At 46.7% G+C, this 27,948-nt stretch overlaps 1 protein-coding gene across 5 annotated transcripts; it reads right to left on the bottom strand.

Annotated features, from left to right (window-relative positions):
* Positions 1–131: 131 nt before the first annotated feature.
* TRIM29 (tripartite motif containing 29) lies at positions 132–26,745 on the bottom strand. Of its 5 annotated transcripts, none has more exons than XM_084611875.1 (9): positions 25,658–26,745; positions 17,642–17,737; positions 15,766–15,999; positions 15,128–15,326; positions 13,728–13,811; positions 8,294–8,383; positions 6,925–7,023; positions 5,649–5,725; positions 132–1,706 (listed from the first exon to the last, which is right to left on the bottom strand). In XM_084611875.1, exons 1-9 carry the CDS (start codon positions 26,513–26,515, stop codon positions 1,644–1,646), a joined length of 1,800 nt encoding a protein of 599 aa, XP_084468001.1. In that variant the 5' UTR covers positions 26,516–26,745; the 3' UTR covers positions 132–1,643. The 5 variants fall into 5 exon arrangements, with proteins under 5 accessions (XP_084468001.1, XP_084468002.1, XP_084468000.1 ...); XM_084611876.1 differs by having other exon boundaries at positions 6,925–7,026; positions 8,318–8,383; XM_084611874.1 differs by having other exon boundaries at positions 6,925–7,026; positions 25,658–26,743.
* Positions 26,746–27,948: the final 1,203 nt, after the last annotated feature.

Below are 27,948 nucleotides of genomic sequence, written 5' to 3'. Positions count from 1 at the left end.
TATCAAAGCAAACGGATACCCGAGCCCAACCCCACTCCCACCCAACTCCAATCCCAGCCCCAGCCCCCTTCTCCCTCCCCAGCCCCTTCCTTTCATTTAAAACACGGATATAAAAGAGGAGGCGTTCCAAATATTCTGGAGCAACCATCTTTCAGACTCAGAAGTTTTGTCTGCAGAGTCAGATTAAAAAACAGCACATAGCTTTGCCATGGGGATTAACTACAAAGTAATTTTCAGCAAGCAATAGGTGTGACCTCACTCAACCAGGTGCTGCATGTGTGTGTGAGCGGGGAGCAGGGGTGGGCTGGCTGTGACCCTGAGGAAGGGTTGAACTGAACAACTCACGAAAAGTAGCTGCACACGCTCGCATCTCGGCTCTGCAGCGACTTATCATTGTCAGAGAGCCAGGCCTTGGTCCTGCAATGTGCCTTTAGTTCCAGCAGCAAGCTCCGATGCTCTTGGAGTTTTTCCATCGCTACAATGACCCCTCCCTGTTGCCCAGAGGGAAAAGCTAAGTTGGATGATTGGAACACTAACCGCCTCTGCCCTGCTTTCTGGCTGGCAACGGTCATGCGACCGCTCTGTCCAGAGCGCAGTCAGAAAAACAACAACCCTGAAATACTACGCTGAGCAACAAAAAAATTAATTCCTGATCCAGAAAAAAATAAGGGAACCAAAATATATAAGCCAATTTTGTTCGGGGGGGAAAAGCGGGGGGTGCCCACCTAAGACATCTAATCAATCTTCCATTAGTGGGATGGATTTTCCTTTTCTTTTTCAATTTGAAGCGATGGCCGGGGGCGGGTGGGGGGAGTATGTTAATGGGATGTAGAGCCTTTTTGCCATCGATTGGGAGCCAGCGCAGGGGAGGAGTGACTGGAAGCGGTTACAGGCTGATGCTTCTTTGGTGGCCACTGTGAGATGGGTGGGTGGGACTCAGAGCTGTCCTTAGTGAGGAGGTGGTGTCCAGCATGTGGTAACCACTGGACATTGGCAAGGGGAAGCCCAAGAGTGTCTCCATAGAGAGGCCAAGGATTGAGTGGCTCACAGAGACAGAGCTGCCCTTTCCACTGATGGGGGCGAGGTCCCTACAGATTAGGTTTGAGGCAGGTGGATGGAGGAGCATAGACAAAGCATGGCCTGCCAGTTCCCGGGATGACCCTGCCTTTTAGATTCAAAGAGGACTTCAGACTCCAACTTGGCACCTTTCACCAGCTCTACAAATTCATTCAACGACGACTATGTGGTCGGGAGAGCAGGAAGCACATGGTATGACACTGTGGAGGGGAAGGGCTCAGTGTATACCATATCCAAGATCCCACCTTCCCCAAAGCACCTAGGAGAAGTAGAGCAATCTGCTCTGCAGGCAGAGGAGGGTGTTGCAAGACAGGGAATAAGAAATCTACAAGGGTTGTACTTGTTACAGTTCTCCAGGGCTGCAGAGCTTTCAAGGGAAATATAAAATGGCCCTGGGACCGAATATGAGTTGGGAAAAGTCCTCATTTCTTCTAGCGCTGACCACCCAATCCAGCCTCTCCAGAGATTAGAGCAGGAAGTTTAATATAGTAGCAGGTTCATATGTGAAAATTCTTGGTTGGTTCTCCACTCCTGGCACATCTGGCTTTTCCCATGGACAGTGGGATTCAAGGTGCCTCATTTGAAGTGATTCCGTTGCCTTTGTTGACGTAAAAGGGACGGTGGTGTGACTGCAATGGAGAATTTGGGGCATGTGAATTAAAAGGACTGTAGCTTGCAGTCTGTCCTTGACTTACACTCAGTTTGCACTGCCTCCACCATCTAATTAGCCCTCCCACATACCCCTTCCACCCAAACTGTTATATATTAACAGTTCCAGACATTTTTGTAGCAGTGAGACACCACCCATTCCCCTTTTTCGGAAACTGGAGCCGCTTGACTTATTCATTGCAAACTTAGACCCTATTCTCCAACTGCACTCAGGCTTTGGGTGAGTTTTGTTCTGAGGCAGAGGGTCTACACCAAGTATCTGCATTAATTAAATCCCACGTGAGCCCTCAAAATAGGACTTAGGTAGTACATGTGTCTGCTGCCAGCCCTCTGGACAGGGCTGAATTTCACCCTTTGATTTTTGTATGTAGCTCTTCATTGCTCAGAACTAAAATTGTGGATGAACTAAAATTTGAATCTATAGGATGCTCACAAACGTTGACCTGTGCACTGTGTGTGATGGGTCAGCTAAATTGCATGGTGTTTTTCTGCTCCCTGGCTGGATGACGCAAAGCCCTTAAATGTGACTGTAAGGAATAACCATTGTTAAATAACCAGTGCTGTTGTCGGTCCTCAAGTCCACATGTGAATATAGGGTTCTGTGTAAAAAAAACCCAGTTTGTGCAAATATTCGTGAATGATAAAGGGGCAGGAACAAAGCTGAACTTGAGCATCTATTTTACAAACTTCCCCCCACTCTATGCATTGCTGCTTTCAGTTGTGCCACTTCCCATCAGCATCTAACCTAGTCATCCTGCTGTTACCACCAGGATGGTCTGGCCATGTTTACCCCTGGGAAGAGTGTGTAGCAAAAAAAACAACCTTGGCTGGAACAAGGGAGCTTGCAGCTCTTGTAAAACACAACAGCCACATTATGGGTTAGTTGTACTAGTTGGTTGCAACATCCCAGACAAGATCTTCAACTCAGAGCCACCTGTATTGGTAAAATCTACCTTGACTTCTCTGCTGTGTGTAGCTGCACCAGCTCAACAAGTCCTCTTAACTACCTCCTGGAATGCAGGGCATTGTTTATGGAAATTACCCAAATGCCTCTGCTCCCAGCAATGTTGCTGGGCCCTGTGAGATCCACTCCAAAAATATGCTGATGTGGCCAGAGTACCAAAGGGTCAAAACTAGTGCAGCCATGAATATGCGCTAAACCAGCACAAAGGTAAATGAGCAAATCAGCCTTTTCATGACCTAGATGCCTCTGCTTAGCACAGGCACAATGGGGTCAAAGCAAAGGCAGCCTTGGTTTTGCTTCATCATGATATACTGACCTAGATCCAGATTGTATTTTGGGAAGGGTTGGATAGATAGCTAAAAGGACTGGTTTGGGCTTATCTCTGTTAATCATGCCAATTAATATCGCATACACTATGCGATGATGAGCATGAGATGGATGGATGGATGTAACATGTCCATCCAATCCTGCTGTTCAGACCACACTTCTAATACCTACTGTTCAATGCCCTCTTGTGTGTCAATTCTATTTGCTTTACAGCTCCAATTTCCAGCATAATTAAAGAAAGAAGAAAAGCTCCCCTTTAAATAACTCTCTGAGGGCCAGCAGTTCTGGCCTCCTGGAGCATTGCAGTCCGGTGCGTGAATTAATATTTACAGGCCTTTTAGAAGGTGGATTACTTAAATACATATTTAAGGCTATTTTAAAAGCCAGATTATTGAACCAATAGACTGTAACAGCTCCTCCAGAGCCACGGCAGTCCAGAGCGTGTGTATCTGTTTTGCAACTTTTTAGTGCTCGTATATATCATCTGGATTGTTTGGTTCAGGTCTATCTGGTGAATATAAGCCATAAAAATAAAATAGCCCCAACTACTATATGCATGCAAAAGACATCCAAGTGTTTACAGGGAGGAATCTACCCAGACTGTTGGATTAATAACAGGGCACTAGTAAGGGTGTGAATTGCCTTCTTGGAACTGGACTGTCACAACAGGTCCATGCCCACTGTGGGGCTCACTCCTAGTAGACAGTAGATCTGCACTCAGTCTCATGACTGTCAGATGGAACTGGAAAGCCCATTTCTCTAGTCTTGCTTCCCCCATTATAATAATGTGCTATAGCAGCAACTTCCTGGTCTCTCCTAACTTCCCCTACTGCAGAGATATCTCTTATGGGAACATTTTCCCAGCATGCCTTCCTGGGTTGAGTCCTTTAAATTTGGCAGAGCCAAACAGCTGTCACCCTAAAGCAGCCATTTTGCAAGTGGTTGCCGTATTCTTCTCTTCTAGCTGGTAAGTGTGCTTAACTCCTATGTTTTTTTCCCTTTCTAATTCTTAAGGCAATGGCACGTTCTTACAAATGCATAATAATTATTAAAAGATAAACTTTCTTTTGGGAGGGGGAGAAAGGGTTCTTCGTGCATTTAATTTAGATCTTGCAAGATGCTAAGATATTTCAGTGCTAAGGGAGATAAAGGAACCAGGATAGATAGGTTCAAGTAGGTTTTTATGTGATCAGTTGTTTTGCTAAGGGCTTGCTAATCCAGTATGTTTTTTATTTAGGAATTAAATAAAATGGCCTTGCACCTTCTGTAGTCCAGTGTTTCTGATTCCTGTGAATTGAGATATTTTGGTGTTTTTGTGAAGCCCCAGCTCCTGGAGTCAGGCTATTACCTAAGAATCTCTGCTTTCGTTTTGTTGTTGTTGTTTTTTTTAAAGAAAAGTAAGCCTCTAGCCGTCATGGTTTCAAGGAAAACATGAAATATAAAGGCTCAAAAAGCAGAAGGCAAGTAAAAAGAATCAGCCCCAAAATGTACTATTTTTAAAATCTCTTGAGTTTTGGACAGCCTGACTTGTGAGATTTGAACACATGGGGTTGGTAATACTGGTATTTGTTTAGACCAGTAGAAAATGGGTGCAAAACATGACCACATGGGTCTAGGAGTGTTTTATGACTACTTTGGAGTGGTATAAATGATTACATAAGGTACAAAATAGCAATGATTTGGGCCCACTTTTCATAGAGACTGATCCTTGATACACCCCATCAGGCTTCAAGGCTGTGTGATCAGTATGTGAGGTAGTCTTATGCTCCGGTCTGTGGTGCGCAGACTCCACAGAATGTGTTTTCTAGGCACCATAGCCCACACTTATAATAGGTGACCCCCATGCAGCAGTGTATTAACGCCTAGGCCGACAAGGCCTAGGCCTAAAGTGGCAAATTTGCAGGGGCGGCAAATTTATAATAGCAACCAGAGGCGGCTGCTTCCCCTGGTGCCAGTTGGCACCCTCCACCCCCAGTCCCGCCCCAACTCCATCCCTTCCCGGTCCCCTTCCCCAAATCTCTGGCCCCGTCTCCTCTCCTGAGTGCGCCTTGTTCCCCCACTTCCCCCCTCCTTCACGAAGCTGTTTCGCGCACAAGCCCTGGCAGGGAGCAGGGAGAAGCAGGACCCGGTGGCGCGTTCAGGGGAGGAGGTGGAAGCGAGCTGGGGTGGGAGCTGCTGGGGGGCGGGGGGGGGCGGCAATTATTTCTGGGCCTAGGGGTGGCAAAATCATTAATCCGCCACTGCCTCCATGCAGTGAACAGTAATATTGCAGAATTTAAGCAACTGTGGCAAAGTCTAGACTGGAGCAGATTTCCATTTAAAGCCCCAAAATTAAGATTTGAAATGGGGTTGAACCAAAACCCTGCATCCAAACATTTCTGAGCCATGGGCAGGTTTGGAATCTGATCTGAACCATACAACTCTGCCCATCTCCCAGTGACACGGGAGGTGACTACGAAAAATAAGAAATACTGTCACAGGTGAAGTCAGTCGCTGCCCCTTCTCCAGATCCAAAATGCCCCGAAAACTCCCAAAATCCTGTGTGCTCCCATAGCAGTTCCTTCTCTTGCTGAAGCCCCATGAGTGCGCAAGTCCAGGTCTTATCACTTACCAGCATGGACTGCTTGGAGGATTTCCATGTCTGCGGCTGCACCTTTGTCGCTTGGTGTCTCACTATTGCAGGGTAAGCTGCGACAATACAAACTAGCTAGTTAGGAGCAGTGATGGGGTTATGATTTGCTCTGTGTATTACCCCCTTCTTGAAAGCACCATCGGAAATTACAGGATTAGAAAATACATATAGTTAGGAATCCTATCGTCTACCACCGAAATGCTACCACTTCTGGGGTGGATTGCAACATCTCTTAGAATAGTGGCACCACCATTCAACAGTTCAGGGAAAGGGAGTGAAAAAATAACCTATCCAGTTAAAATGTCAGGGGAAATTATGGAGGCAGAATGTCATTAGCCAAATTAAAGTTAGGCCAAGATACCAGACTAATTGCTCTAACTCTTACAAAGAATGCAAAGGGATTTTTAATTACTGCAAAAAATCAAGACCTTGGATTTACAGCTTAGCTGAAAGACGGCATTCCAGCAACCCTAACCATAGCTTTTATCCTGAGCTCTCCCGTTCATTTATTGGCCAGGCCTGACTCTGTTTAGCAGGAATTGATGCAATCGCAACTCTTGGCAGTAGCCAGTGAGGAGGAAAGGGTGAAATCCTGGGTCCAGTGAAGTCTGAGGCTAGGATTTCACCCTAAAAGTGCATGTTCCTCTGTTTTAATTGATGGTGATAACACTTTTCATCAGTAGATCTCAAAGTATTTCAGTATCCCCATTTTACAGATGGGGAAACTGAGGCACAGAACAGGGAAGTGACTTGCCCAAGATCACCCAGCAGGCCAATGGCAAAGCCAGGAATAGAACCAATGTCTCTTGGGTCCTAACCCAGGGCTCTATCTACTAGACCACACTGCTGCCCACATTATTAAGATCATAAAGGTGTCTCCATTAGGATATTACAAGGAGGGGTCAATGAATGTCATTCACCAGAATCCCTCCCTCCCCCCCACTACTGCCCAAATAACTCCTTTGCTTTCCCTTCCCTCCCTGCCCCCCAACAAATCACCCCAAACTGTTCATTAGATCTGACAACCCCAAAGTTTAGCAAAATCCTGCATTTCATTAAGCTACTCCCATAACCAAGCTGGAATGAGTGTTCAGGGGGCCACGTGTGCCATTACTCCAGGCTGCCTTTCACAGGGGGAGCAATGGAGAATGGGATTCAACACCCCCCTCAGGTCAGTCACTACAGAATCTAACCCCTGAACAGTGGGGTGGAAGGAGCAGATAGAGGGACGTATAAAGCAGCTAAAGCCCCATACCAGTCTTAGTGAAGAGGCTCCCATCGGACTGTTTGCTGAAGTCACCAGGTGAGCTCTGCCCCATCTGGGAGAACTGATACGGCATCTTAGTTCCATTGCCTACTGGAAAAGAGAAGAGCTTATGTTACTTTTGAGATGTTGCCTTCCAGGGGTAAAAGTCCTTATCTGTGTAATCATCAATCTGTATAACAGCCTGGCACCTGCTGGGCGAAGGAAACTGAGATCCCTGGGAATGCAAACAAAGGACTGTTAATTACCCAACAGCTATCTCGTTTAGTTTTAATGGATTCTTAAGGGTCAGAAACGAGAAAGGAGAAGGTGGCAGTCTGGGTTTTATAAAGCTGCCTAGGGATCTGAAATCCCAACCTCCTTGGGGGACTTTGAAAACCTCAGCAGGACCCATCGGAGGAAGGGAAGGGCCAGAGCTGCAAATGGGGGAGTAGATATGAGGTGGCCAGGCCAGGTGAGAGAAGGTAGATGTTAGCAGGGTGTTTGTATGGTGTCAAAGCTCTGCATAGAGAGGGAAGAGTCTTTCTTCTGAGAAACCACGGCGCGTGTGTGATGTGGTATGGATGGCACCGGCGCCAGGCCCTAGTAAACCAGTGTGCCACAAACTAGAATCATTAGGCAGACTCCAAGTCTACCAAAGCTCCTTCACCATCAGCCTTTGGGACCCTGGGCAATGCTCAGTGAAGTCATCGGGAGTCCTCACCAGGGCTTTGGATCAGGCCCTTCCTGCTGAGGGGAGTCTAATGGCAGAGCATGTGGTAAAAGGGAGACAATCCTGCTAGCCGTGGAAGAGCTATGAGAAAATGTTAAGAGTATGAACAGAGAAATGAAGAGAGATGGAAGAGGAAGGGCGAGTGTTAAGTCTGGTTGTGCCTAGGGACCAACCAAGAACAGGGCCCAATTGTGCTAGGCACTATACAAACATAGTCTGTGCCCCAAGCTTTCAATCTACACAAAACAGAGATGAGGAGAAGGATGGTCTTGTAGGTAAGCCACGGGCCTGAGATTCAGGAGATCTGCATTCTGTTCCTGTGTCTGCCACAGACTGCCTGCATGACTTTGGTCAAGTCACTTAATCTCTCTGTGCCTCGGTTCCCTATCTGTAAAATGGGAATAGCAATATTTCCTACCTTCCTTTGTCTCTATTTGGATTATAAGGGGCAGGGACTCTCCCCAACTACGTGTAGCACAATGGGGCCCTGAACTTGGTTGTAATGTAGATGATGATGATATAAACCAAATAGAAAAGGTTCAAATAGTGGGATAGGGCTGCCCAAAAGTGTCAGGGTGGCTAAGAGGGCAAGGGTGGACTCGGTAGAAACCGGCGAGAAGCCCTGGCACAGGTGGTAGGAATGAATACCTTTCATTGAGAAAGCAGAGTTACCCATGCCAAGTGTCTCCTCTGCATTTTGGAAGGAGGAATATTCCCACGCTCGGTTGCTGAAACTGGCTGCAAGAGAAGAGAATCCAGTTCAGCAGTCAGCTCCTGATGTCCCAGACCTAGGCCCATGCCCTGGTGTTGCTCCACTAAGAGTCCTCCTGACAGACTTAGAATCAGAACCAACACGGTATAGGTGAGGTTAAAGCAAGCCAGAGGGCTCGGTCCAAGCCGCAGAAGAATTGTCTGTCTGTTCTTTTCACAGTGCCCTGGGTGGGAAAAGAAGGGCGGCTTCTCTCTCCCTCTTTCTGAGCTGTGTGAATGAAGCTCCGTCAATGTAACAAAAAGCCATCATTAGTTACATTAAGTTGCCCACTCAAGCTTTGTCAGCATGATGATCTTCCAGAGATACCTGCAGGGAGAGGCTGGGACTCTTGCTTACACACACACTCTCACTTCACCTCCACCACCATAGACTTGTGCTTCAGGGTTTCCCCAGCACTTGCTGCAGAGATGTGGGTTTCCGCTGCTTACCTCTCCTCCAAGCAACCAGGCACTGAGGGCATATGCAAAGAGGAAAGGAGTCGGATCTCCGATATGCGTCTGCTACCACCCTGTGGGCTGCTCTCATTTTAGCACTTCCATTCATGCTCCTTTCACGTGCTGTAACATCTGCACCGCTCCCAGATACAGGGGCAAGTAACCTCCCTGTCCCAACTTTTCAGATGGTTTAAACAGAGAGAGAGCTGCCCCTTGCTAGATGAAGGGTTGAGATGGTCACAAATGACTGATTTGCAAATGAATCCAACTCCAATAACCTTTGACCACATCACTCTAGTACCCAATAGGATTACTTGCACTAGCTGGTTCGGCAGCCTGTCATTGTATATGGTACTGTGGGACCATCAGATTAAGCATTGCATGCTTGCTTCCCTGTAGTATCCTCTAGATAGATCTCTCGCTGCTAATCTGCACATGCACTAAATCATTTGCTTTAGAGAGTGGTGTGTGTGGAACCCCAGGCTGAGAGCCAGGAACTCCTGACTTCTAATTCTAGTGCTGACACGGACTTTGCTGTGTGACCTTGGGCAAGTCATTTCACCTTGCTTGGTTTCCCCATGCGCAGAATAACACCCATGCCACAGGGATTGTTGTGAGGATTTTTGAGTTAGCTACTGCTGCTAGAGCTGGGGTTCTCAGACTGGGGGTCAGGACCCCTCAGGGGGTTGCGAGGTTATTACATGGGGGGGTCGTGAGCTGTCAGCCTCCACCCCAAACCCCACTTTGCATCCAGCATTTACAATGGTGTTAAATATATTAAAAAGTGTTTTTAATTTATAAGGGGGGGTCGCACTCAGAGGCTTGCTATTTGAAAGGGGTCATCAGTACAAAAGTTTGAGAACCACTGTGCTAGAAGGCTCTGAAGCAGATGACTGTCCCTGTATTTAGCAAGTGCTAAGGGGTTCCCTGTGGTGCCCAGTCACAAAACCCCTACTGGTAAAAACCTTTCCTGAAAACTAATTGAGGGGGGTGCAAGGTCCCCAGCACTGCATCAAGAGGGGGTGCCTGTTCAAACGCAGGGAGAGGTGCACTGAGATGGGTATCGAAGGAATGTACAGGTTTGATCGCTTGCTGTGAAGTTATTTGTCATGAGGAATAGTTGTTTGGGATCCAGCCCTCTTTCCTGTTTGTAAATCCTTTATGAACCAATCTTGCTGTCTGCAAATGGCTTTACTACATGTATCTCTTGGCTGAGATCTTTGGACAAGCAGTTTTCAGCCGCCCTGTGTCTTTTGGGAAGTATTCACTTTCTCACTCTGTGCTGTTTGTTATTCTTCAAAGTAGGTGACTTGTTGCCTAAATTACATGGTCTTGATTTTACTCCCTCATTGGCTGATTATAACAGAAATAGCAAATGATTGAGAGCAAATACCAACTAAGGAGTAGCCTTGGTAGGGAACGAATCCCCTGTTCTTGTGCCAATCTGGGTGCCGTTAGGGCCGCAGCTGCTTCTCCTACAGTGTGTACACGCAAATAACAAACCACCAAGGAGTGGCTGAGGGCATTTGTGTGAATTCCAACCATGGCTCTGCAGCATTCAGCCAGCTCTGTGCGCTACTAATCTGTGACTCTCATATGGTTTATTAAAGTGAATGTCCCATTCAGTGCAGTTCTCCATATAGCGACAGACACAAGAGACTCAATCCATTCAGCTTAACCAAGAGTTGGTTAATGGGTGACTTGAACACAGTCTGTAAATTCCTACATGGGGAACAAAGGTTGGATAACGGGCTTTTCAGTTTAGCCGAGAAAGATTAAAACATGATCCAATGACTGGAGACTGAACCGGGACAAATTCAGAATGGAAATATGGTGCAAATGTTTCACAATGAGGGCAATTAACCATTGGAGCAACTGACCCAGGGTCATGGTGGATTTTCCATCACTGGCAATTTTTAAATCAAGATTGGATCCTTTTCTAAAACATCTACTCTAGGTCAGACAGGAATTAATTCAGGGAGATCCTACAGAGTGTGTGATACAGGAGGTCAGATTAGAGCCCTGTTCCTCAAAGGTATTTAGGAGCCTAACTTCCATGGAAGTCAAGTGGAGTTAGGTGCCTAAATACATTGAGGAGCTGGGCCTAGATGATCAGTGGCCTTATAATCTGTGTACAACAGGAGAGGGCCTACCTGCCAAGAGAGCCCCTCTACTTCAGCCTGGGAGTGGTCCCTTCTTCAGCACCTGCAGAGGTTGCTGGCAGATACAGGGGGGCGTTCAGGAGGGCTAGATCTTTGCTCCCAGCCAGGAGGCAATGTAGCAAGATCAGCTTCTCTTTGCTCCCCAGTAAGACAAAGAAGCAGGGGTTCTCCTCCAGCATGGAGTAGGAAGGGGAGGTAACAAGTGGGGCACACATTGGACTGCAGCTCTGAACCCCAGTCTTGTAGGTAGTAATCTCTATGTTCCAAGAGGATTAGCACAGCAGAGCTCAGTGACACTGGACAGAAGAAACTCAAGATTTTTCCCCTCACTTCACTATATCTGCATTCTGTGTGCTCAAATCTCATGCTTCAGCCGCAGTAGTCAGGAAATATCTATCCCCACCATTCTCTCTGTGCAGCGAATATTTCGGTGCATTATAGGGAATTTTCACCTCCCTCTGAAGCATCAGGTATTGGTTAGAGATGATCTCGGACTGCAAAATTCAGATCAAATTTTAAAAGCCCCAAGGCTGAGAGGGGTTCAGGATCCAGGTTTTTGATTTTGACCCATCTCTAGAATTGTCCACTGCCAGAGGCAGGACATTCGGCTTAACAGCCCAAAGACCTGGACCTGTGTGGTAGTTTTTCTGCTTTGAGAGGGGGTGTGGCTGACTTGCAGCCAGCTCTGGGAAATGGGGAGATGGATTCTTTACATGAACTTTGGCCGACAGTCTAGCTTGTCCAGAGTATTTCCCTGATAGGATGAAACCTGTAAAGACCTAAAGCAGCTGTGTCATGACTGCAGCAGCTGCAACTTAGAACCAGGGATGGTTTGGATCTAGGTTCCTTTTTAAATTAACCCACCACATGCAAAATAAAGAAGCCTTCAGAAAATGCCTTTCTCCAGTCTGACAACCAGAACTTGATCCTTGGTTAGGCAGGCTAGTAGGGAATTGTGCAGTTGTGTTGGGCTGAGGAAGAGGCAGGCCCTGAAGCCTTAGTGTACCCTAGCAGCACTGCTGGGATGAGTTCTAGAGTGCTACGTCCTTGTCATTCACACAAACACATGTGGGAGCCAATAAGGCAGCTGCTAGGGAATCCATGTATGGGCTGAAATGGAGAAGAGAATGAGCCTTAAAGGAAAAGTGGGAATCCAGACAAATGGATCAACGTTGGCATTCACATGGCACCCTTGTAAAACCCAGCAGGTGATATTGCAAAACAGGGAAATGCCATTGTTAATTACAGATAGCAGCCACAGGCCTACACTCTGCCCACATCTATTTGTGCAGAGCAACAGCTGTAAACACTGGGCAAATCCAAATGTGGTTTTGGAAACTCAGGAAGCAGAACCTGAAAGGTGACAGTTCCAGATGTCAGATCTATGGGAACCTTAAATATGTGGTTACCATTTTCACATATCTTCTTACTCTCTTCTTGCCTCCTTTTTATTTATATTCATCTATACTGGCAACGAATTCTCGACTAAACTGCACTGTGAGGTCATTTCTACCAGACACAATGGTTGTAGAATGCTACTGATTCAGGAGGGTAACAGTTTATACCTACTTTGCATTTTCTTTGTGTAAGTGACAGAACAAGGTGCAAGGCAGCAGCCCCTTGTCCTCACTAGAGGCTCGTCAACACAGGTAGTTACACAGGTGTACATTTATACTGCTGAACCGACGCTAACGTAACTCACCATGTGGAAACTGTTCTAGGGTTGAAAATGACATTTTTCTGGTGTTGCTTAAACAGCTTCAAAGTCAACCTAAGCTGTACCAGAGAGAGCCACTTTGCATTCTGAAATAGAGTTACACCAGCATAGCTATATTGGCATACTTAGATCACTGTTGTTCTGTTGCTCAGTTTCCCCGTGAAGGCAAGCCCTATGCTAAAAGGTGTGCTTGTGTAAATCATGCTCGCTAACACCTTTGTGTAGACAGGCAAAGTTATATTTTAACATGTGCTAGCTGGTAGGGGATGAACATTACCAGCCAACATGTATTGAAATACTTGTTTTGTTAAAATGTGTAATAATAATAATACCTAGTTCTTATACAGCACTTTCCCCCCATCCATCTTAAAGTGCTTGACGAGAATCGTCATTATCCCTAACTTATACATGGGGAAACTCAGGCAGCGAGAGCAGAGCCATGATTTGCCCAATGTTCCCCAGCTATCCCTTGGCAGAGCGGGGAGTAGAACCCAAGTCTCCTGAGCTTTCCTACACGTTAGCAGGTCGAGGTAAAGAGCTCAGCCTGCTAACTCCTGTTAAAACTTCAAACTGCCCCGTCTTCGCTCGGGTTTTACTTCATGTTGGCTAAGACAAGGTAAGAGCACATCTTTGTCCGAGGGAGAGAAGCCCTGAGCCCTTCTGTGCTCCTACAGGTTTCGCACTGAAGCATGTAAGCATTCAAAGCCGGTTACCCTGGCCAGCACCTTGTCTGTTGCCCTGTTTCAGAGAGTGCAAAAATGTCTCTGTGTTTTTAGGCTAGACAGAAAACATGGGGCCAGATCCAGACCTGGCATGAACAGTATGAAAGGGCTGAATTTGCCCGATTCCAGGATGGTGATGTGAAAAGTAAATGGTCAGAGGAAGCAAATTACAAGGCATATGTTGCATGTCTGAGTCTTATCTGCCATGCTTTGTTTAGAGGAAGCCCAGCCGTGGCCGGACAGAGAGCTTGAGAGAAAAGGGTCAGCCACGGTACCTTTTGGAGTCAGGAACATGGAGAATCTCTTCACGTTGTCAGGCTGGTTCCAATCGTAGTTGTTAAGCATGTAGCGGTGATCCCCTGGAGAAGCGGAGCAAAGCCTGGGTCAGCAGGAGGTAGGACTGGAAGCAGCAGAGGCGAGAGGGGTGGGGGTGGGATGGGGCAGCATAGGCCAGGGCTGTTCCCCTTTGGTTTCTCCCTAAAGGTCTGAGGAAGGCCATTTTGCCCTTGCAAGATGGATCCTTTGAAAATAGACTTCCTTAGTTTTACAATTCCTACCCAGGGCTCTTTGGAATCCCCTAGGAATGGGGTGAAGTGATGGTGGCTGTACAGCACAAAGCTATCTAAGTGGATTTGACTCTAGGGTCAGGACCCTGTGCAAAGAGCCAACACGAGGCTTACGTGCCGCTTACATCTGACTTCAGCTTAGTTGTGAGGCCTTGAGTGGAATGTGAGCCTTCTGCTAGCTCCCTGCAGACAGGTGAATTTGACCCAATGTTTAGTTTGTTAGTTACATTGGTTTGACTCTTACATTAGTGAATAGAGTTGTCTTTTATTTGCTCTGATTTATTTCTGCAGTATTAAAACTCTCAGGATGCCGTTTGAATGTTTTGCCTCTTTGCAAGACTATTAAGCGGGCACCTGTTGTAACAACTAAGAGTAAGCAGAGTCTCTTTGGAGACTGATATTAAACAGGTTTCACTCCACTAATATATTATTTCTCCCGGTGAAGTTTTTAACAATGGAAGATCAAATGGGTTGCAGGTGAGCTTGTTGGGTTGACTCAGGGGGAATCTGTTAATCAAGGCCAATAAGTAATTGTAGAGTTATTTCCTTGCAGTCACTAGATACACTTGGAAGAAGACAGAGTTTGTAACTGTGGCTTGCAGACATGACAGCTGTAAAGAGTTTTTGGATTACCTTAAATAACTTTTCCCAACAGTTTGAATACCTTTGGACTCATTAACCAGATTCTAAGCAGTGTTCATTAAACTATTGGTAAAATTTTCTAAAGTGCCTGAGATTTGTAAAGATATTTAAGCATTGCTACAATCAGTGTTGGAAGGCCTAAGTCACAGATGGCGAAGTCCAATTGTGTGTTACACAGGAGGGCAGACTAGATGATCACAGTGGTCCCTTCTGGCCTTAGAATTTAGACTCTTGAATCTTCAAAAGTGACTCAGAAGCTTAAGTCTGTTGACCTTTGAGCTCTGACTTGATCACTGACTTTGGGTCACCTCCTTTGCTGGACTCTGGGAAATGGGCACAGCTGGCTGGAAAATTTCAATGGGAAAAAAAAAGAAGGTTGAAGGTTTTTTTCCCAGGGAAATACTGTGACTCTGGATATGAACAGAAAGCAGAAAGAGGGAGGGAAGAGCAACTCAGGGAAACGCTACCATTCTCCATATGATTCCTCTCTATGAAGTTCCGGCTGAGGTCTGCCTTGCAGATCTTCTCCACGTGTCTCATGCAGACGTTCAGCAGATCATCGCGGAGGAGCCCCATCGACGGGCTCATGGTGTCCCCGTCCAGCAAGACGCTGTAAGTCGGGAGAGACGGCGGGGCGATATAGTTCCTCATCATTGCGCCAAATTCCTGCCAACCCAGAAGGTGTGGAGGTTAAAGTACCGAGAGGCTGGAATGCAGAGAAGGCTAAAGAGAGATTTGGGTACAGGAGAAGTTAGATGCAATGGAGATGAGGGCTCTGAGGAGGCTGGGGGATGTTAGATTTCAGGAGAGGTATCAGGGTCAATCAGCTAAGATTGCGCATCGCTCATAGGCAATATGGTATCATGTGAACTCCCTCTGAAATTGGGTGAAAGCCTTGGATACCCTGCTCAGCTAGCTGATTCCTGCTTATGTCAGGGGTATGTCTCCAAAAAAACAGACCCTAACACTTCACAGCAAGATTGCCAGCCGGTATCAGTTGACCCCGTTCTGTTATGCCTGTGGCACCAGCTGGATCATCTGCCCATCAAAGGTATCCCTTTCTCAGTAGAAACAGGAGTGGAGGAAAGATGCAGCCTCGATTTACCTGCAGGAAGAGAACGGAGTCGCTGATCTGATGTATCTGCTCCCTGGTCTCCTTGTCCTCCTGCAACAGCTTTGCCCTCTCTTCTAGCTCCTCCACAATTTCTTTTATGTTCTCCACCGCGGTCTTTTCCCTCTGGTCCAGGGCAGCCTTCACCTCATCCCGCTGCTTCTCCAGGTCGCGGACCAGCTCTTTGTAATGCTGATCCACGGTGGCTTTCTCGTTGGTGGTGAAATTCTAGTGGGGGGATATAGAAGGTGCATGGCATGAGGCTCTCGCACCGGGGACTCCAGCAATCGAACACAACCGCAATGTAGATTCAGGAGAGGAAGAACAGCATGATGTTGGAGGCAGACATCCCTCCCCAGCACCTCCAGCTATTCCACACATGGCCAGGCCCCTTCATCCCGTTAGGCAGCATTTGTGCATGCAGATCCCCTATCCTATCAAAACGCAAGCTGGAGAGGCTGAAATCCTAGGCTGTGTCGGGAGAAGTGTAGCATGGAGACTTCTTAGAGGGTAAGTTCTCTGGGTTAGGGACCCTGCCTGTGTTTGGGCAGCACCCAGCACAATGGGGCCCTGACCCTGGGTGGGGTTTCTGGGTGCTACTGCAAAATAAAGATTCATCAGTGTCACTTAAAGGGAGTCACTTACTAGAGTGAAACTCTTGAGACTGAGGCTTGGGGGGTGGCAGAGCATTCTTAGCAGCCAGCCCATGGGAGCAGAGATCCTAACCTAAGGTCTGGCCACGCTATAAAAGTTACATTGGTATAACTCTATTTGCTAGGGTCGTGTTCTACCAGTATGGCTATAGCATTATTACTTCTAGTGTGTATGCAGTTGTACTGATATAGCTTACCAGGAGAAGCACTTTTGTACCGGTGTGAATATGTCCACACTTGGAGGGTTTTTGCCATGTTAACTATACCAGTGTATACACTGTACCAGTGTAGTGACAGTAGCAAACATTTCTAGTGTAGACAAGCCTATGTCCCTTGGACTTTCAAGAGAGTCCTAGGTTCTGAAGTGACACTTGAAAATAAGTCACTTAGGCCCATGTCCTCAATGGTATTTTGGTGCCTAATTCCTTCTGAAACCAATGGAAGTACCTAAATACCTTTGAGGATTGGTCCTTTGGCCCTTTTGAAATTGTGTCCCAGAATGACCAAGGATAGCCCCATGTTCAGGCCGAAGCTTTCTAGCTTGGCTTCCCAAAATAATATTAAAGGAAAAAAGAAAACCAAGGTACAGTTGTGGAAGGATTGAGAGAAGGCAGGATTTCTTGTTGACTGTACATAATTTGTTGGGCCTGGTGTACAGGTAGGGTATGAATTATGTTGGCCGATATTTACATTGGTCCCCTCCTGTGGATGTAGATATACCAGTATAGTGTATACCCTTTTCCATACAAAAATAAGCTGTATCAGTATAAGGCACCTTTCTATTGGTATAACTTGATCCATATTGCGGGGGCTGAATCATTTTAACTATGCCAGTATAGTTGAGCCAACCCAACCTTTGGAGATGACAGCTGGACGGAGAGAAAGCACCAGTAACCCCAGGCAAGAAAGTAACAAGGATAATCATCTAGCAAGTCCATCTTCTGTGTTCTTGGTCTCCTACAGGGTGTGTCATGAGAGAATTGCAGCAGACACCATTCTCCCAGACTTAGAGTGAGTGTGGTTGATCAGGTGACAAGAGAGGAGTGGAAGGAGGGAGAAATGAGTGTGATGTGAAAATATGAACCGGAAAATCAGAGCACGGGAAAAGGGGGCAGGCAAGAGGGGCAGGCAAGTATGAAAAACACTGGAAAGTGTGTGGGTGGGTGGGGGGGAAGGGAGCATTTGGGGAAAGCCAAAGAGAAACGTCCCATCCTCACCTTGATGCGATCCTTCTCCTTTTGCCACTTATCCACTTCATCTTCTACCTCTATGATCTTCAGCTGCAGCTGCTCTTTCTGCAACGAGAGCTCGGCCTGTGGGAGGGAGGAGAGGGGGAGACCTGTGAAATCGAGCAGCGTATGGCCTACTTCAAAGAGAATTTCTGCTTTTACTTATGCATTTGGCCCTGAACCATAATGGCTGGGAGCTACAGGCTCCTGGCACCACTTCAATGGAGATCATACCCTGGCAGCTGGAAAAGATCCCAATGCCTTCAGCTGGGTCAAGAGATGTGGCTCCCTAAGCAAAGGAAGCAGCAGAATCTCCTGCTTGGGAAGGGTGGGATTGCAAATGGTACTGCTTTTAATCATGCTGGAGTCATTAGCTAGAGGGCAAGAGGCTTGTTTCAAAATTCAGCTGGGTATGAAATGAAGGGCCCAACCCAGGGCGTGTTTGTGCAGCCCTAGCAGTTTTCATGTAATTATGGAATGACGTTTGATCAGTGTTGCAACCAGGGGATGACGCCCCCGGCAGGAATTCTGTTTAGACAGGACTGTGGATTAATTTGCTCTTAGTCTAGGGTTTTAATGTTCTCATAGAGCTGGGTGAAGGCAGCAAGGGGGGGAAAAAAGGGGGTGCGGGGATGACTGGGAACATTTGCTTGGTCTAAATCCGCAACTTTCCTTTGATACCTTCATGAATCCCTTTTATTGGCTTCTCACGAACATTTGTACAACTGCTTTATTTGTTGATGAGAATGTTCATGTAAAGAGAGAGAGCCCGAATACCTATGCAATTATGGGTTTGTGTAACCCACCTATCAGTGTTTGCTGTGTTTCCCTCCACATTCTGTCTTCAAAGGGTGAGGTTGGGATAGTTCCCACCTCTAGAGCCTAGCGCAGGTTGTAGAGATTCATATCTTTAGCTCTGGAGGTCCCTAGTCCAGTCCCTGGATCAGCCAAGATGGGTGGCTATCCTCTTTGCACAGCACAGTGAATTGCATCCGGAGAATATGTATGGCTATTTCAAGGTCTTCCACGTCTGGGTAATAAGGCTGGGTTTACACTATAACTGTAACCAAGTCAGGGAATCTGGCTGTAATGCTGGTGTGCTTACGATATGATTCAGTTGGGCTGTATCCCATAGCTAAGCTAAAGCTAGTTTCAAAGATGCAAAGTACCTTTAACTCTCGCTGGCTCCGCTGGCAGCTGGGGTCACTCACTGTGTATGTAACCCACTCTGTCCCCGTTTCTGGGGTACTAAGTTGGGCCACATAGAGGTGATTTAGCTGCTATAGCTGTGGCTAACAAAAGTAGATCTTCTAGCAATTTCAACCACCCTTGTAACTAGGTTCCCTATCTTAATTATAGTTGTAGTGTAAGTAGGATCTAAAGGTTTCAGTCATCCAGTCGCGTAGTGGAAGGAGTACCATGTGACTTAAGAGATCAGCTGCACAACATAAATAATGCACATGGCAGAAAGTCAGCCAAACAAGAGCAACCAAGCTCCAGCGAAGGAAATCTATTTACTAGGTTCTTACACTTGTGCCCGTCACCATAGTATCAGAGTACCATCTTGAGCTTGGGCAAACCACAGCAGCTTTTGAGACCCATTGATTCTAACTGTCCCTCTTTAATAAGTCCGTATTTATCAGGGAAAACATAATTTGCCAGGTTTTTTCCCCTTTTAAAAAAAAAATCCAGCCACTCCAATATATCTCAGCGGAGTTAAAAGTTGCATCCCTGTTTCTCCCGCAAAATCTCTCTCACAACAGTCTTTGCTTGTTGGTATCTGTGATCCTCTAAAAGGGTCCCCCAAACCATTTTATGGTTCCTAGGTCCGGGGAGGTCCCTCTGGGCTATTGGACTGTGACCAGCCACATAGTCATGTCCTGGAGTTCCAGGTGTACAGAGGTTGGAAAACAGACATAAGCAGGTTGAGTGGCTGGGGAAGGGATGTGTCTGGGGCTTGTTCACCTACCAACCCCGGCTCACATACAATGAGAGGAAGAAGGGGGATTGGCCTCAGGAAAAGGTACTGTGACAATGGGCGGGGGGCTATACAAATATCGAAGATAGAGGAGATTTTGCTCAGAGCAGGAAGGTGAAGGGATGAGACTTAATTCCTTGATTTGTGTTTAGGGAATAGGTTACCCGGAGCAGCCTATGCTGGAACCGTCCCTGACCACGCAGCAGCCTGCCTGAAGGCTTTCTTTCTCTCCCTCAGGCTGTGCAATATCATATATGTGTCACAGTCAACCATTGGTGCAGAGGTGGGACGCCATGGGATGCGAACCCTTTGGATCCAAGCCCCCATTATCCTCGAATAGCCAGCCCAAATTCAGAAATGAACGGCAAGGGGTTTTCACAGACAGCCAGGTCTGTTGGGTTACCTTGTGGTAACACTGAATGGTTAGTCAAGGAAAGAGTTGGACTACGAAGGTGGCTTTCTCGTAAGGGTTATTGGTATCATTGTCAAGAACAAGATCTTGGCCATGTGGCTGAAAAGCAAGTGACAGTGTGGAGGGGTTTAGGTCTGCAGGGCACTGGGGCTTTCTTTGGGATGGATCGACCCTTTCTGAAGGGAGGGGGGGACTGGATAGAAAGCGCTGTCAGGAGAATTGAAGCTGATGGATGGATGGTGGTGGTGATGATCCTGAATTTTGATGGTACTTTTTATGAAAATGGATCCCAACAAGATTTCCCCAATTATTACTAGCTCATTGTATAAGTTATAATTATCCCTGCCTCCAGCACTGAAATGCAGCTGCCTCTGGGGAGGGGTGAGGCAGCTGTTTTAACAAAAAACACTTCTCTATGATTTAGAGCAAGAATACAATTTTTGGTGTAAATCAGAGGCAATTTAGGTAGCCAGAATCTAACTATTGTAGATATCCACACCAGATATGGCACCAGGGCCAAGAGCAGATGGGAAAGCTTACGAAGACACCAGCAAAAGGCAAGGAAGATGCAGATTAAATCAAGTGGATTGATAGCGGGGGAGAGGGGGTAACTGAAGCAAATTAGAGTGCTCTGTGGAGAGGTAATTTATAACAAGGATGGAAGATGCAAAACCTTTTCACAGAAAAGAACAGGGAAAATAATCTAAGGATAGGCTGGGAGTAGAAGGGAAAGAGAAGGAAATGTGAATACAGCATAACTAGTGACAAGAGAATTAAAAGATCTGAAGACAAAGGTCCCAATTCATTAGTGGGTAAGAACCACCCACACTGGGTCAGACAACTGTCCATCTAGCCCAGTGTCCTGTCTTTTGACAGTGGCTGATGACAGGTCCTTCAGAGGGAATGAACAGAGCTGGACAATTTATTGAGTGATCCATCCTCTGTCGTCCACTCCCAGCTTCTGGCAGTCAGAGGAGTAGGGACACCCAGAGCATGGGGCCGAGTCCCTCACCATCTCAGCTAATAGCCATTGATGGACCTATTCTCTGTGAGCTCATCCAGTTCTTTTTCAAACCCAGTTAAGGGTCTGAGCACATCCAAGCACACAACCAGAGGGTTTGAGGAAAGGTGCCTCTTTGCTGCCTTTATTCTGGGGCTACCTGGCAGGCCGGTTTAGCATCCAGTGTAGATTAAAGCAGCCTCAGGGCTGGCCTAAATTCCACTCAGCTGCTTGTGGCCCAAAGGGGCTATTCTGGCAGCTGGGAATAGCCGGAGCACAGTGAGGCTTCAGCCACCCCCACACCTATGCATGGGAGCAGCCTTACAGGAGGGATTTTTAGGATATCATAGAGACAATGTGCCAGCTCTACACCACTTAGGGAAAATTCCCCTGTGCTGAAAGGCTTCCCCAAGGTCCAGATCTATTAGCTTTGCTCTGATACTGCGCAATTTTTTTCCAATAGTTTAAGAACCAAACAGTGGGGGGGGGGGAATTGGGTCAAGCTCTCCCTCCCATAACGGTCTGCAGAATGCAAAGCTTGGAGAACCCCTGCTCAGGTTACTCCTGGCCTCACCTACATTGGTGGATTTGGCCCTGGTTCCTGTGTGACTGAACTTGCAACAACACAAAATCTTAACGAAGAAGCAAAGTTGCTCTAAGCAATGATGTGCAGCTTACCCAGTCTTCAGGTTGTCAGTAACTACACCTGAGCAAGGTGTGCTGCCCTCGAATAGAGTGTCTGCATTAAGATCACATCTAGGAGAGTAGCAAGACTTCTCCAGTGGCTGAAACCTCCACTGTACACAAGGTCTCATAGACAAGCCAAACCAAAACCTCACCTTACATCAATGGGGGGGAGGGGGGAAGCTCCTCCATTGTGTGTATCAGTGCACTGTTTGCTCTGTAGCAGACAGTCTGTAACAATACAGAAAGGGCCGTGAGTGGAAGCACCATCAGAATCAACAGTCAATTTCAAAGCCTTGTTCACCCCTTTTAAAGGCGTCCCCTTTAGAAGCCGCTTTGTTGAAACGAGCAACGCCCAGTTCCAGTCACTGAATGTCAGTTCTCAACCACTTCATTAAACCTGCTGTACAATGTAAACTTTTCCTTAAAGGGAAAAGAAAAAAATATCAAAGCACTCTCCACTAGATATGATCTGACACACAGAGTATTAAGGCTAGGGATGGACGGTAATGCAATGCTATTTACAGATCAGTGGTTGTTGGGTATTTCCGATGCGTCCTTGCTTGAAAACAGGCCTACAAAACTGGTTGTGAACTGAGTGTCTCCTTTTAAAATGCTGGGTGTCATCTATGCTGCAGAATTCTCTTGGGGAATCAGTTTTGTGTGCGTGCATTTGCTATCGGCAGCCATCATTTGCCGATGTTTTGTACTGCTATCTTAGCTTTATGATTTGTTGCTTTTTAAACAGCCTGGCCCTGAGGATGTGTTACTGTTTGTTTAAATCTGTAGTAGGAAACTAACCAGGAAGGGGCCTTGTGGAGGTTTTAAGCAGATACTCAGCAGTGTAGCAGAGGGAAAGACAGGGAGAGGCAGGATGGTCTGGTGGGTGGACTGCTATCCAGGAGACCAGCGTTCAATTCCCTGCTCCACCACAGACTTGCCTGTGTGATATTGGGCAAGTCACTTTGTCTGTCTGTCTGCCACAGTTTCCCATCTGTAAAATGGGGATAACAACATTGCCCTACCTCGCAGGGGCGGTGTGAGGGTAAACGTATTAAAAGGATTGTGAGGTGCTCAGACTCTATGGTCAGGGGACTGTAGAGGTGCCTACAATAAGGAAAATACAGTTTGGTACGTGAGACGCTGGTGCGTCTTACTGTGTTTTCAGGCATTCAAAGCAATCAATAGGATCAAGTGTAACGGGAAAGAAAAATAATGTATATGGGATAAATTTCAGTGGGTTCCAAGGCAGGAGAATCCCTACAGATTTCCCTTGTTATTAGATGATGATGAGCAGCAGAAGGACCTGATTGTATGTAGGAGGTTTCTGGACTCCAGTTTGTGGTGGCCTTTTAATTCAAGTTAATTAGCTTCCACCACTCACAAGCCATTATAAATACTAATATAGACACTTTCCCATGTTCCTTTCTCATTATGTCTCAGCCTAGAGTGAATTAACCAGCACCAGAAACAAACGAGTAACTACAGTTGAACTAATTGATTTCCAATTAATTTACGTTCCAACATGGCCAAAACCTGTAGTCTAGAAAACCCTTGTGCATGTGAGTGATTCATATCGATAAACCCCTAAATCCTTTAGGCTTAGCAGCAATGGAAACAACAACCGTTCAGGGATGTATTTGAAGTCCTGTTTGAGTTCCCCAGGGGCTCTGCCATGGCACTAATGAGAGCCAAATAAATAGCCACAGACAGATATGAGAAATCAAATAACATCACTTAAATCCTGAGTGAGGGGGGAGGCTATCTTTCTGCCCAGTTGTGGTCACTTGCTTACAATCAGGATGTTCTAGGTCCATTGCGCAACAGCAAGGATACAGGGCCGCTTGGAGACCTGAGTTAATCAGAAGCGCTAGAGAGAACATGGTGGCCAGTGTTCTAAGGCAGAGAGCAGAGATTAAGTGGGGACCTCCCTGAGATCAGACATGATGTTAAAGGGAACAGGGGCGATGCAGATGCTACAAAGCATCAAATGTAACAACGAGGCATGAAATTAACCTGTAGACTGAGAAAGACCTTCAGGGATTTAGATGGGATTTCTTTATACAGAGAGTTGCTGAGATATGAGCAAACCATCACTTAGGCTGGTTTTAAAAAGTAGCTAGATGAGGACAATGTTGCAAGCAAGATTACAAACTGCATATGAGAGGATGGAGATTAGATAGACTTCCCTTCTTCACCATTAACATATCTGATCATTCTAGGTTCCCTGGGAATCCCCCTTGCATGCACTTAACTGAAAAGGGTAGGCAGTTTCCTTTTGCTCGGTCTTAAGAAGAGTTAAACCAGTTCTCTGTGTTTAGTGTCGCTGAAGAATTCTCAGCAGCTCTGTCCATATTGGAATTTGTATTGTCCTGTTCACCATGGTATCTGAGGGGCTTCCCAATCCTCAAAGGAAGGATGGGTTTGCACTTAAGGCACAGGAATGAGATCTGGGTTCATTTCCTGACTCTGCCACAGATTTCCTGTGTGACCTTGGACAAGTCACTTGATCTCTTTGTGCCTCAAGTCCCCCATGTGTAAAATGGGGATAATCAACCTTTCTTTCTGTCATATCTATTTAGATTGGAAGGTCTCTGGGCAAGGACTAGCCCACACAGCACCTAGCACAATGGGGCTCTGACCTCAATCCATGCCTCTGTAGTAAGCATACCACATCCACGCAGCAAACAGACTGTAAACAAAGGTAGGAAGGTCTTTCTTTAGCCCTTACTTAATAGTGAGGATACTACACTCTTTTGCAGACGCCCTCTCATTAGGATTCATAGAATCATAGAATATCAGGGTTGGAAGGGACCCCAGAAGGTCATCTAGTCCAACCCCCTGCTCGAAGCAGGACCAATTCCCAGTTAAATCATCCCAGCCAGGGCTTTGTCAAGCCTGACCTTAAAAACCTCTAAGGAAGGAGATTCTACCACCTCCCTACGTAACGCATTCCAGTGTTTCACCACCCTCTTAGTGAAAAAGTTTTTCCTAATATCCAATCTAAACCTCCCCCACTGCAACTTGAGACCATTACTCCTCGTTCTGTCATCTGCTACCATTGAGAACAGTCTAGAGCCATCCTCTTTGGAACCCCCTTTCAGGTAGTTGAAAGCAGCTATCAAATCCCCCCTCATTCTTCTCTTCTGCAGGCTAAACAATCCCAGCTCCCTCAGCCTCTCCTCATAAGTCATGTGTTCTAGACCCCTAATCATTTTTGTTGCCCTTCGCTGGACTCTCTCCAATTTATCCACATCCTTCTTGTAGTGTGGGGCCCAAAACTGGACACAGTACTCCAGATGAGGCCTCACCAATGTCGAATAGAGGGGAACGATCACGTCCCTCGATCTGATTCCAGCCCTACAAGCTTCTGTACTTGCGAACAGCTCAGTAAAAACAACACTTGGCATTGACAGTGCAGTTTCTGTCTCAGCAAAGGAAGGGCCAGCATTATTGTCATCTCCACGGGGGGAAAAAACAACCCCAGAGAGGTTCAGACCAACCTTTTCAAAAGTGGCCACTGATTTTTTGAGGACCGCCACTTTTGGGTCCCCAACTGGAGACACCTTGAACCCGAGCCAGGCCCTACCTGACTACATTTGCGTACCGAAAAACTGAGGCCTTCAAAATGTGAGGTCGCTCTTAAAAAATTGGGACTTAAATGACATGCTCAAGGTCACACAGTGAGCTAGGGGCACAGCCGGGGCTAGAACCCAGGTTGCCCCACCCTCAATCCCCAAGATCAGTCTGCTAGACCATATCAGCATGTCTGGTCAAGGACACTGCACATGCTCCACCCCCCTGTGTAAGTAACTTTATACCTAGACATTCTTTGGGGTGGGGAGAGTTGCGGGGTGGGAACAGAACAGGGGCTATCCACTATTTAGATGAGTGGAAAGAATGATGGGAACAGGCAGTGGGGAGCGTTACCTCTTTCCCCGATTTCTCAACCTCCACCGTCACTGTAGTGTGGTTCTTGTGCTCCTGGAACATGCAGAGGTAGCAGATGCACATCTGGTCTGTCTGGCAGAACAGCTCCATGGTCTTGCCATGCAGCGGGCACTTCCTGGCTTCAAAGTCCTTGATGGGGTCCAGCAGCTGGTGATCCCGGAAAGCAGCCCCCTCCAGATGGGGCTTGAGGTGCAGCTCGCAGAAGGAAGCCTGGCACACCAGGCAGGACTTCACTGCCTTCTGCTTGTTATCGATGCAGGAGTCGCACAGGACCTCCTCTAGCTTCACCCGGGGTCTTGACCCGGACACTCTGTTGGCGGTGTTGTAGCTGGGTCTCTTCAGGTCCCCTGTCTCCACCAGAGGGAGGGAGGGCTTCTTCAGATCCCCCATCTGCCCGCTTGAGTACCCTGACCTCCTGCCCTCTCCTTCACTGGAGAAGAAGGTCTTTTTCGACTCTGCCAAGAAGAGCGGTTTCCTCAAGTCCCCTTTGTCTACAAAGGAGATGGGGGGCCGACTCACATCCCCAAGCTGCACCCCAGGGTATGATGGCTTCTTCCCATCCCCTGAATCCATGCTGAAGTAGGTTGACTTCTTCTCGTCTGACTCCACAAACTGGATGATCGGCCTCTTCCAGTCAGTCCCTGAGTAGATAGAGCTCTTCAGTTTCCCTGTCTCCACAGAAGAACTGCCAGTGTTTTTGGCATTTTCCTTCTCACCCCCACTGGGACTGGTGGACTTCTTCAGCTCCTCTCCATCTTTCTTAGGGGTGGACAGACAAGTCACATCTTCTTGGTTCCCAGCCACGCCATTTGTCCTTGCGGCACACCCTGTTTCCATTGTGCAGAGGGATGAATTGGCCTTTCTCTACCCTTGCTCCTTTCTCAGCCCTCTAGACACGGAGCAGATCTTTGGCCAACTGCTCTTCTCTGTAGAGCAGGCAACCTTGCTGGTGGTTGGGTCAGCAAGGAGTGGAGGCAGAATGCAGGAAAGCCTCTGCCTAAATGACACACCTTGAGCTGCTGGGAGGTGGAGAACACCAGAACTATGCTGGGTAGAGCAAGAGAGAGAGATGTTACAAAGGGATCAGAAGCCACAGCTGTGTGATTAATTATACAAGGCAGCCCACACCCAGAACATTCTTGCCTAACCAGGTTTTGGGAAGAAGGATTGTTTATATCCTTTTTTTAAAAAAAGAAAAATAATTTTGATTAAGACGCAGCAACTGGTTCTGCAGCTTGTTTCGAAAATAATTACTTTTTTTGCCATCAGGAGCTGAGCTTACCTCCTTGCAGATGTGGGTAGGGCAAGAGAGTGTGAGGTCAATGACATCGGCTTTAACTGGGTCTCTCTTGTGCACTCGCATGTAATACTCACACACAAAATAAGGTTGAAATTAAAATGAATATGGTGAATAAAATGTGTTGTTGTTTAAGATGGGATCTCCCTAGGATTTAAGGTGATGAGTACAGGTAGGGGAGAAAATTAATGGATCATACTTGGTATAAAATGATCCTAGTATCTTTATCGATTTAGATTTTGATCTCATATAAACTTCATGCCATGGGGCATGCATCTAGAGCTTTAGGAAACTCTGCCATGCATTTAAAAAAAGAGAACAATGTGGGCGATACAACGTAAAAATCAATCAGAACCTCAGCATGACGTCTTCTCAGTTTACCGCATATTATGTGATCGCCAGTCATGTGACCAGAACAATTTTAGCCCCCTTTCCACCCCAACACACTTTCACGCTGGACAAGAATCAAACTGTCCTCTGCTGAGGCCTCTACCAGCAGCGGGCCTCAAAGCTGAATACATGACGATTTCAGAGCTTGCTTGGCAGAGCTCAGGCCGGCCAAAAATAGTGTTTTCTGTGGACATTTTTGAAAAAGATAAGAATTCTTTTCTTTTTCTTTTTTTTTTTTCTTATTTTTTCCCTGAATTTTCCCTTAGAAACTTTGACTTTTTTGTCCAAATAAAATGAAAGAGTTGTGGCGGTTGGGGTTTTGTTTTCTTCTCTTTTTCCCCCTTGGAAAAGGGGAGAGGGGGCAGGGAAGGAGAAGAATTGGCGGAGTCCCCTACAGTTTTTCATTTTGATTCAGATCACATTGAACATTTTCAGTTTGCGTGGATGAAATATTTTGAGCAATACCAAAATTTTCCACGAAAGGGTCGTACTGGTCAACATGTCAATTTCATCTCCCTCCCCGTCCCCTTCCAGCTTTTTAATGATAAAATGTTGATGAGCTGTAGACGTGGAACAGTCCAAA

This window comes from Lepidochelys olivacea (assembly GCF_965140295.1).
Source record: "Lepidochelys olivacea isolate rLepOli2 genome assembly, chromosome: 22".
Classification (NCBI taxonomy): Eukaryota; Metazoa; Chordata; order Testudines; family Cheloniidae; genus Lepidochelys; species Lepidochelys olivacea.
This window is presented reverse-complemented; position numbering and strand designations above follow the sequence as displayed.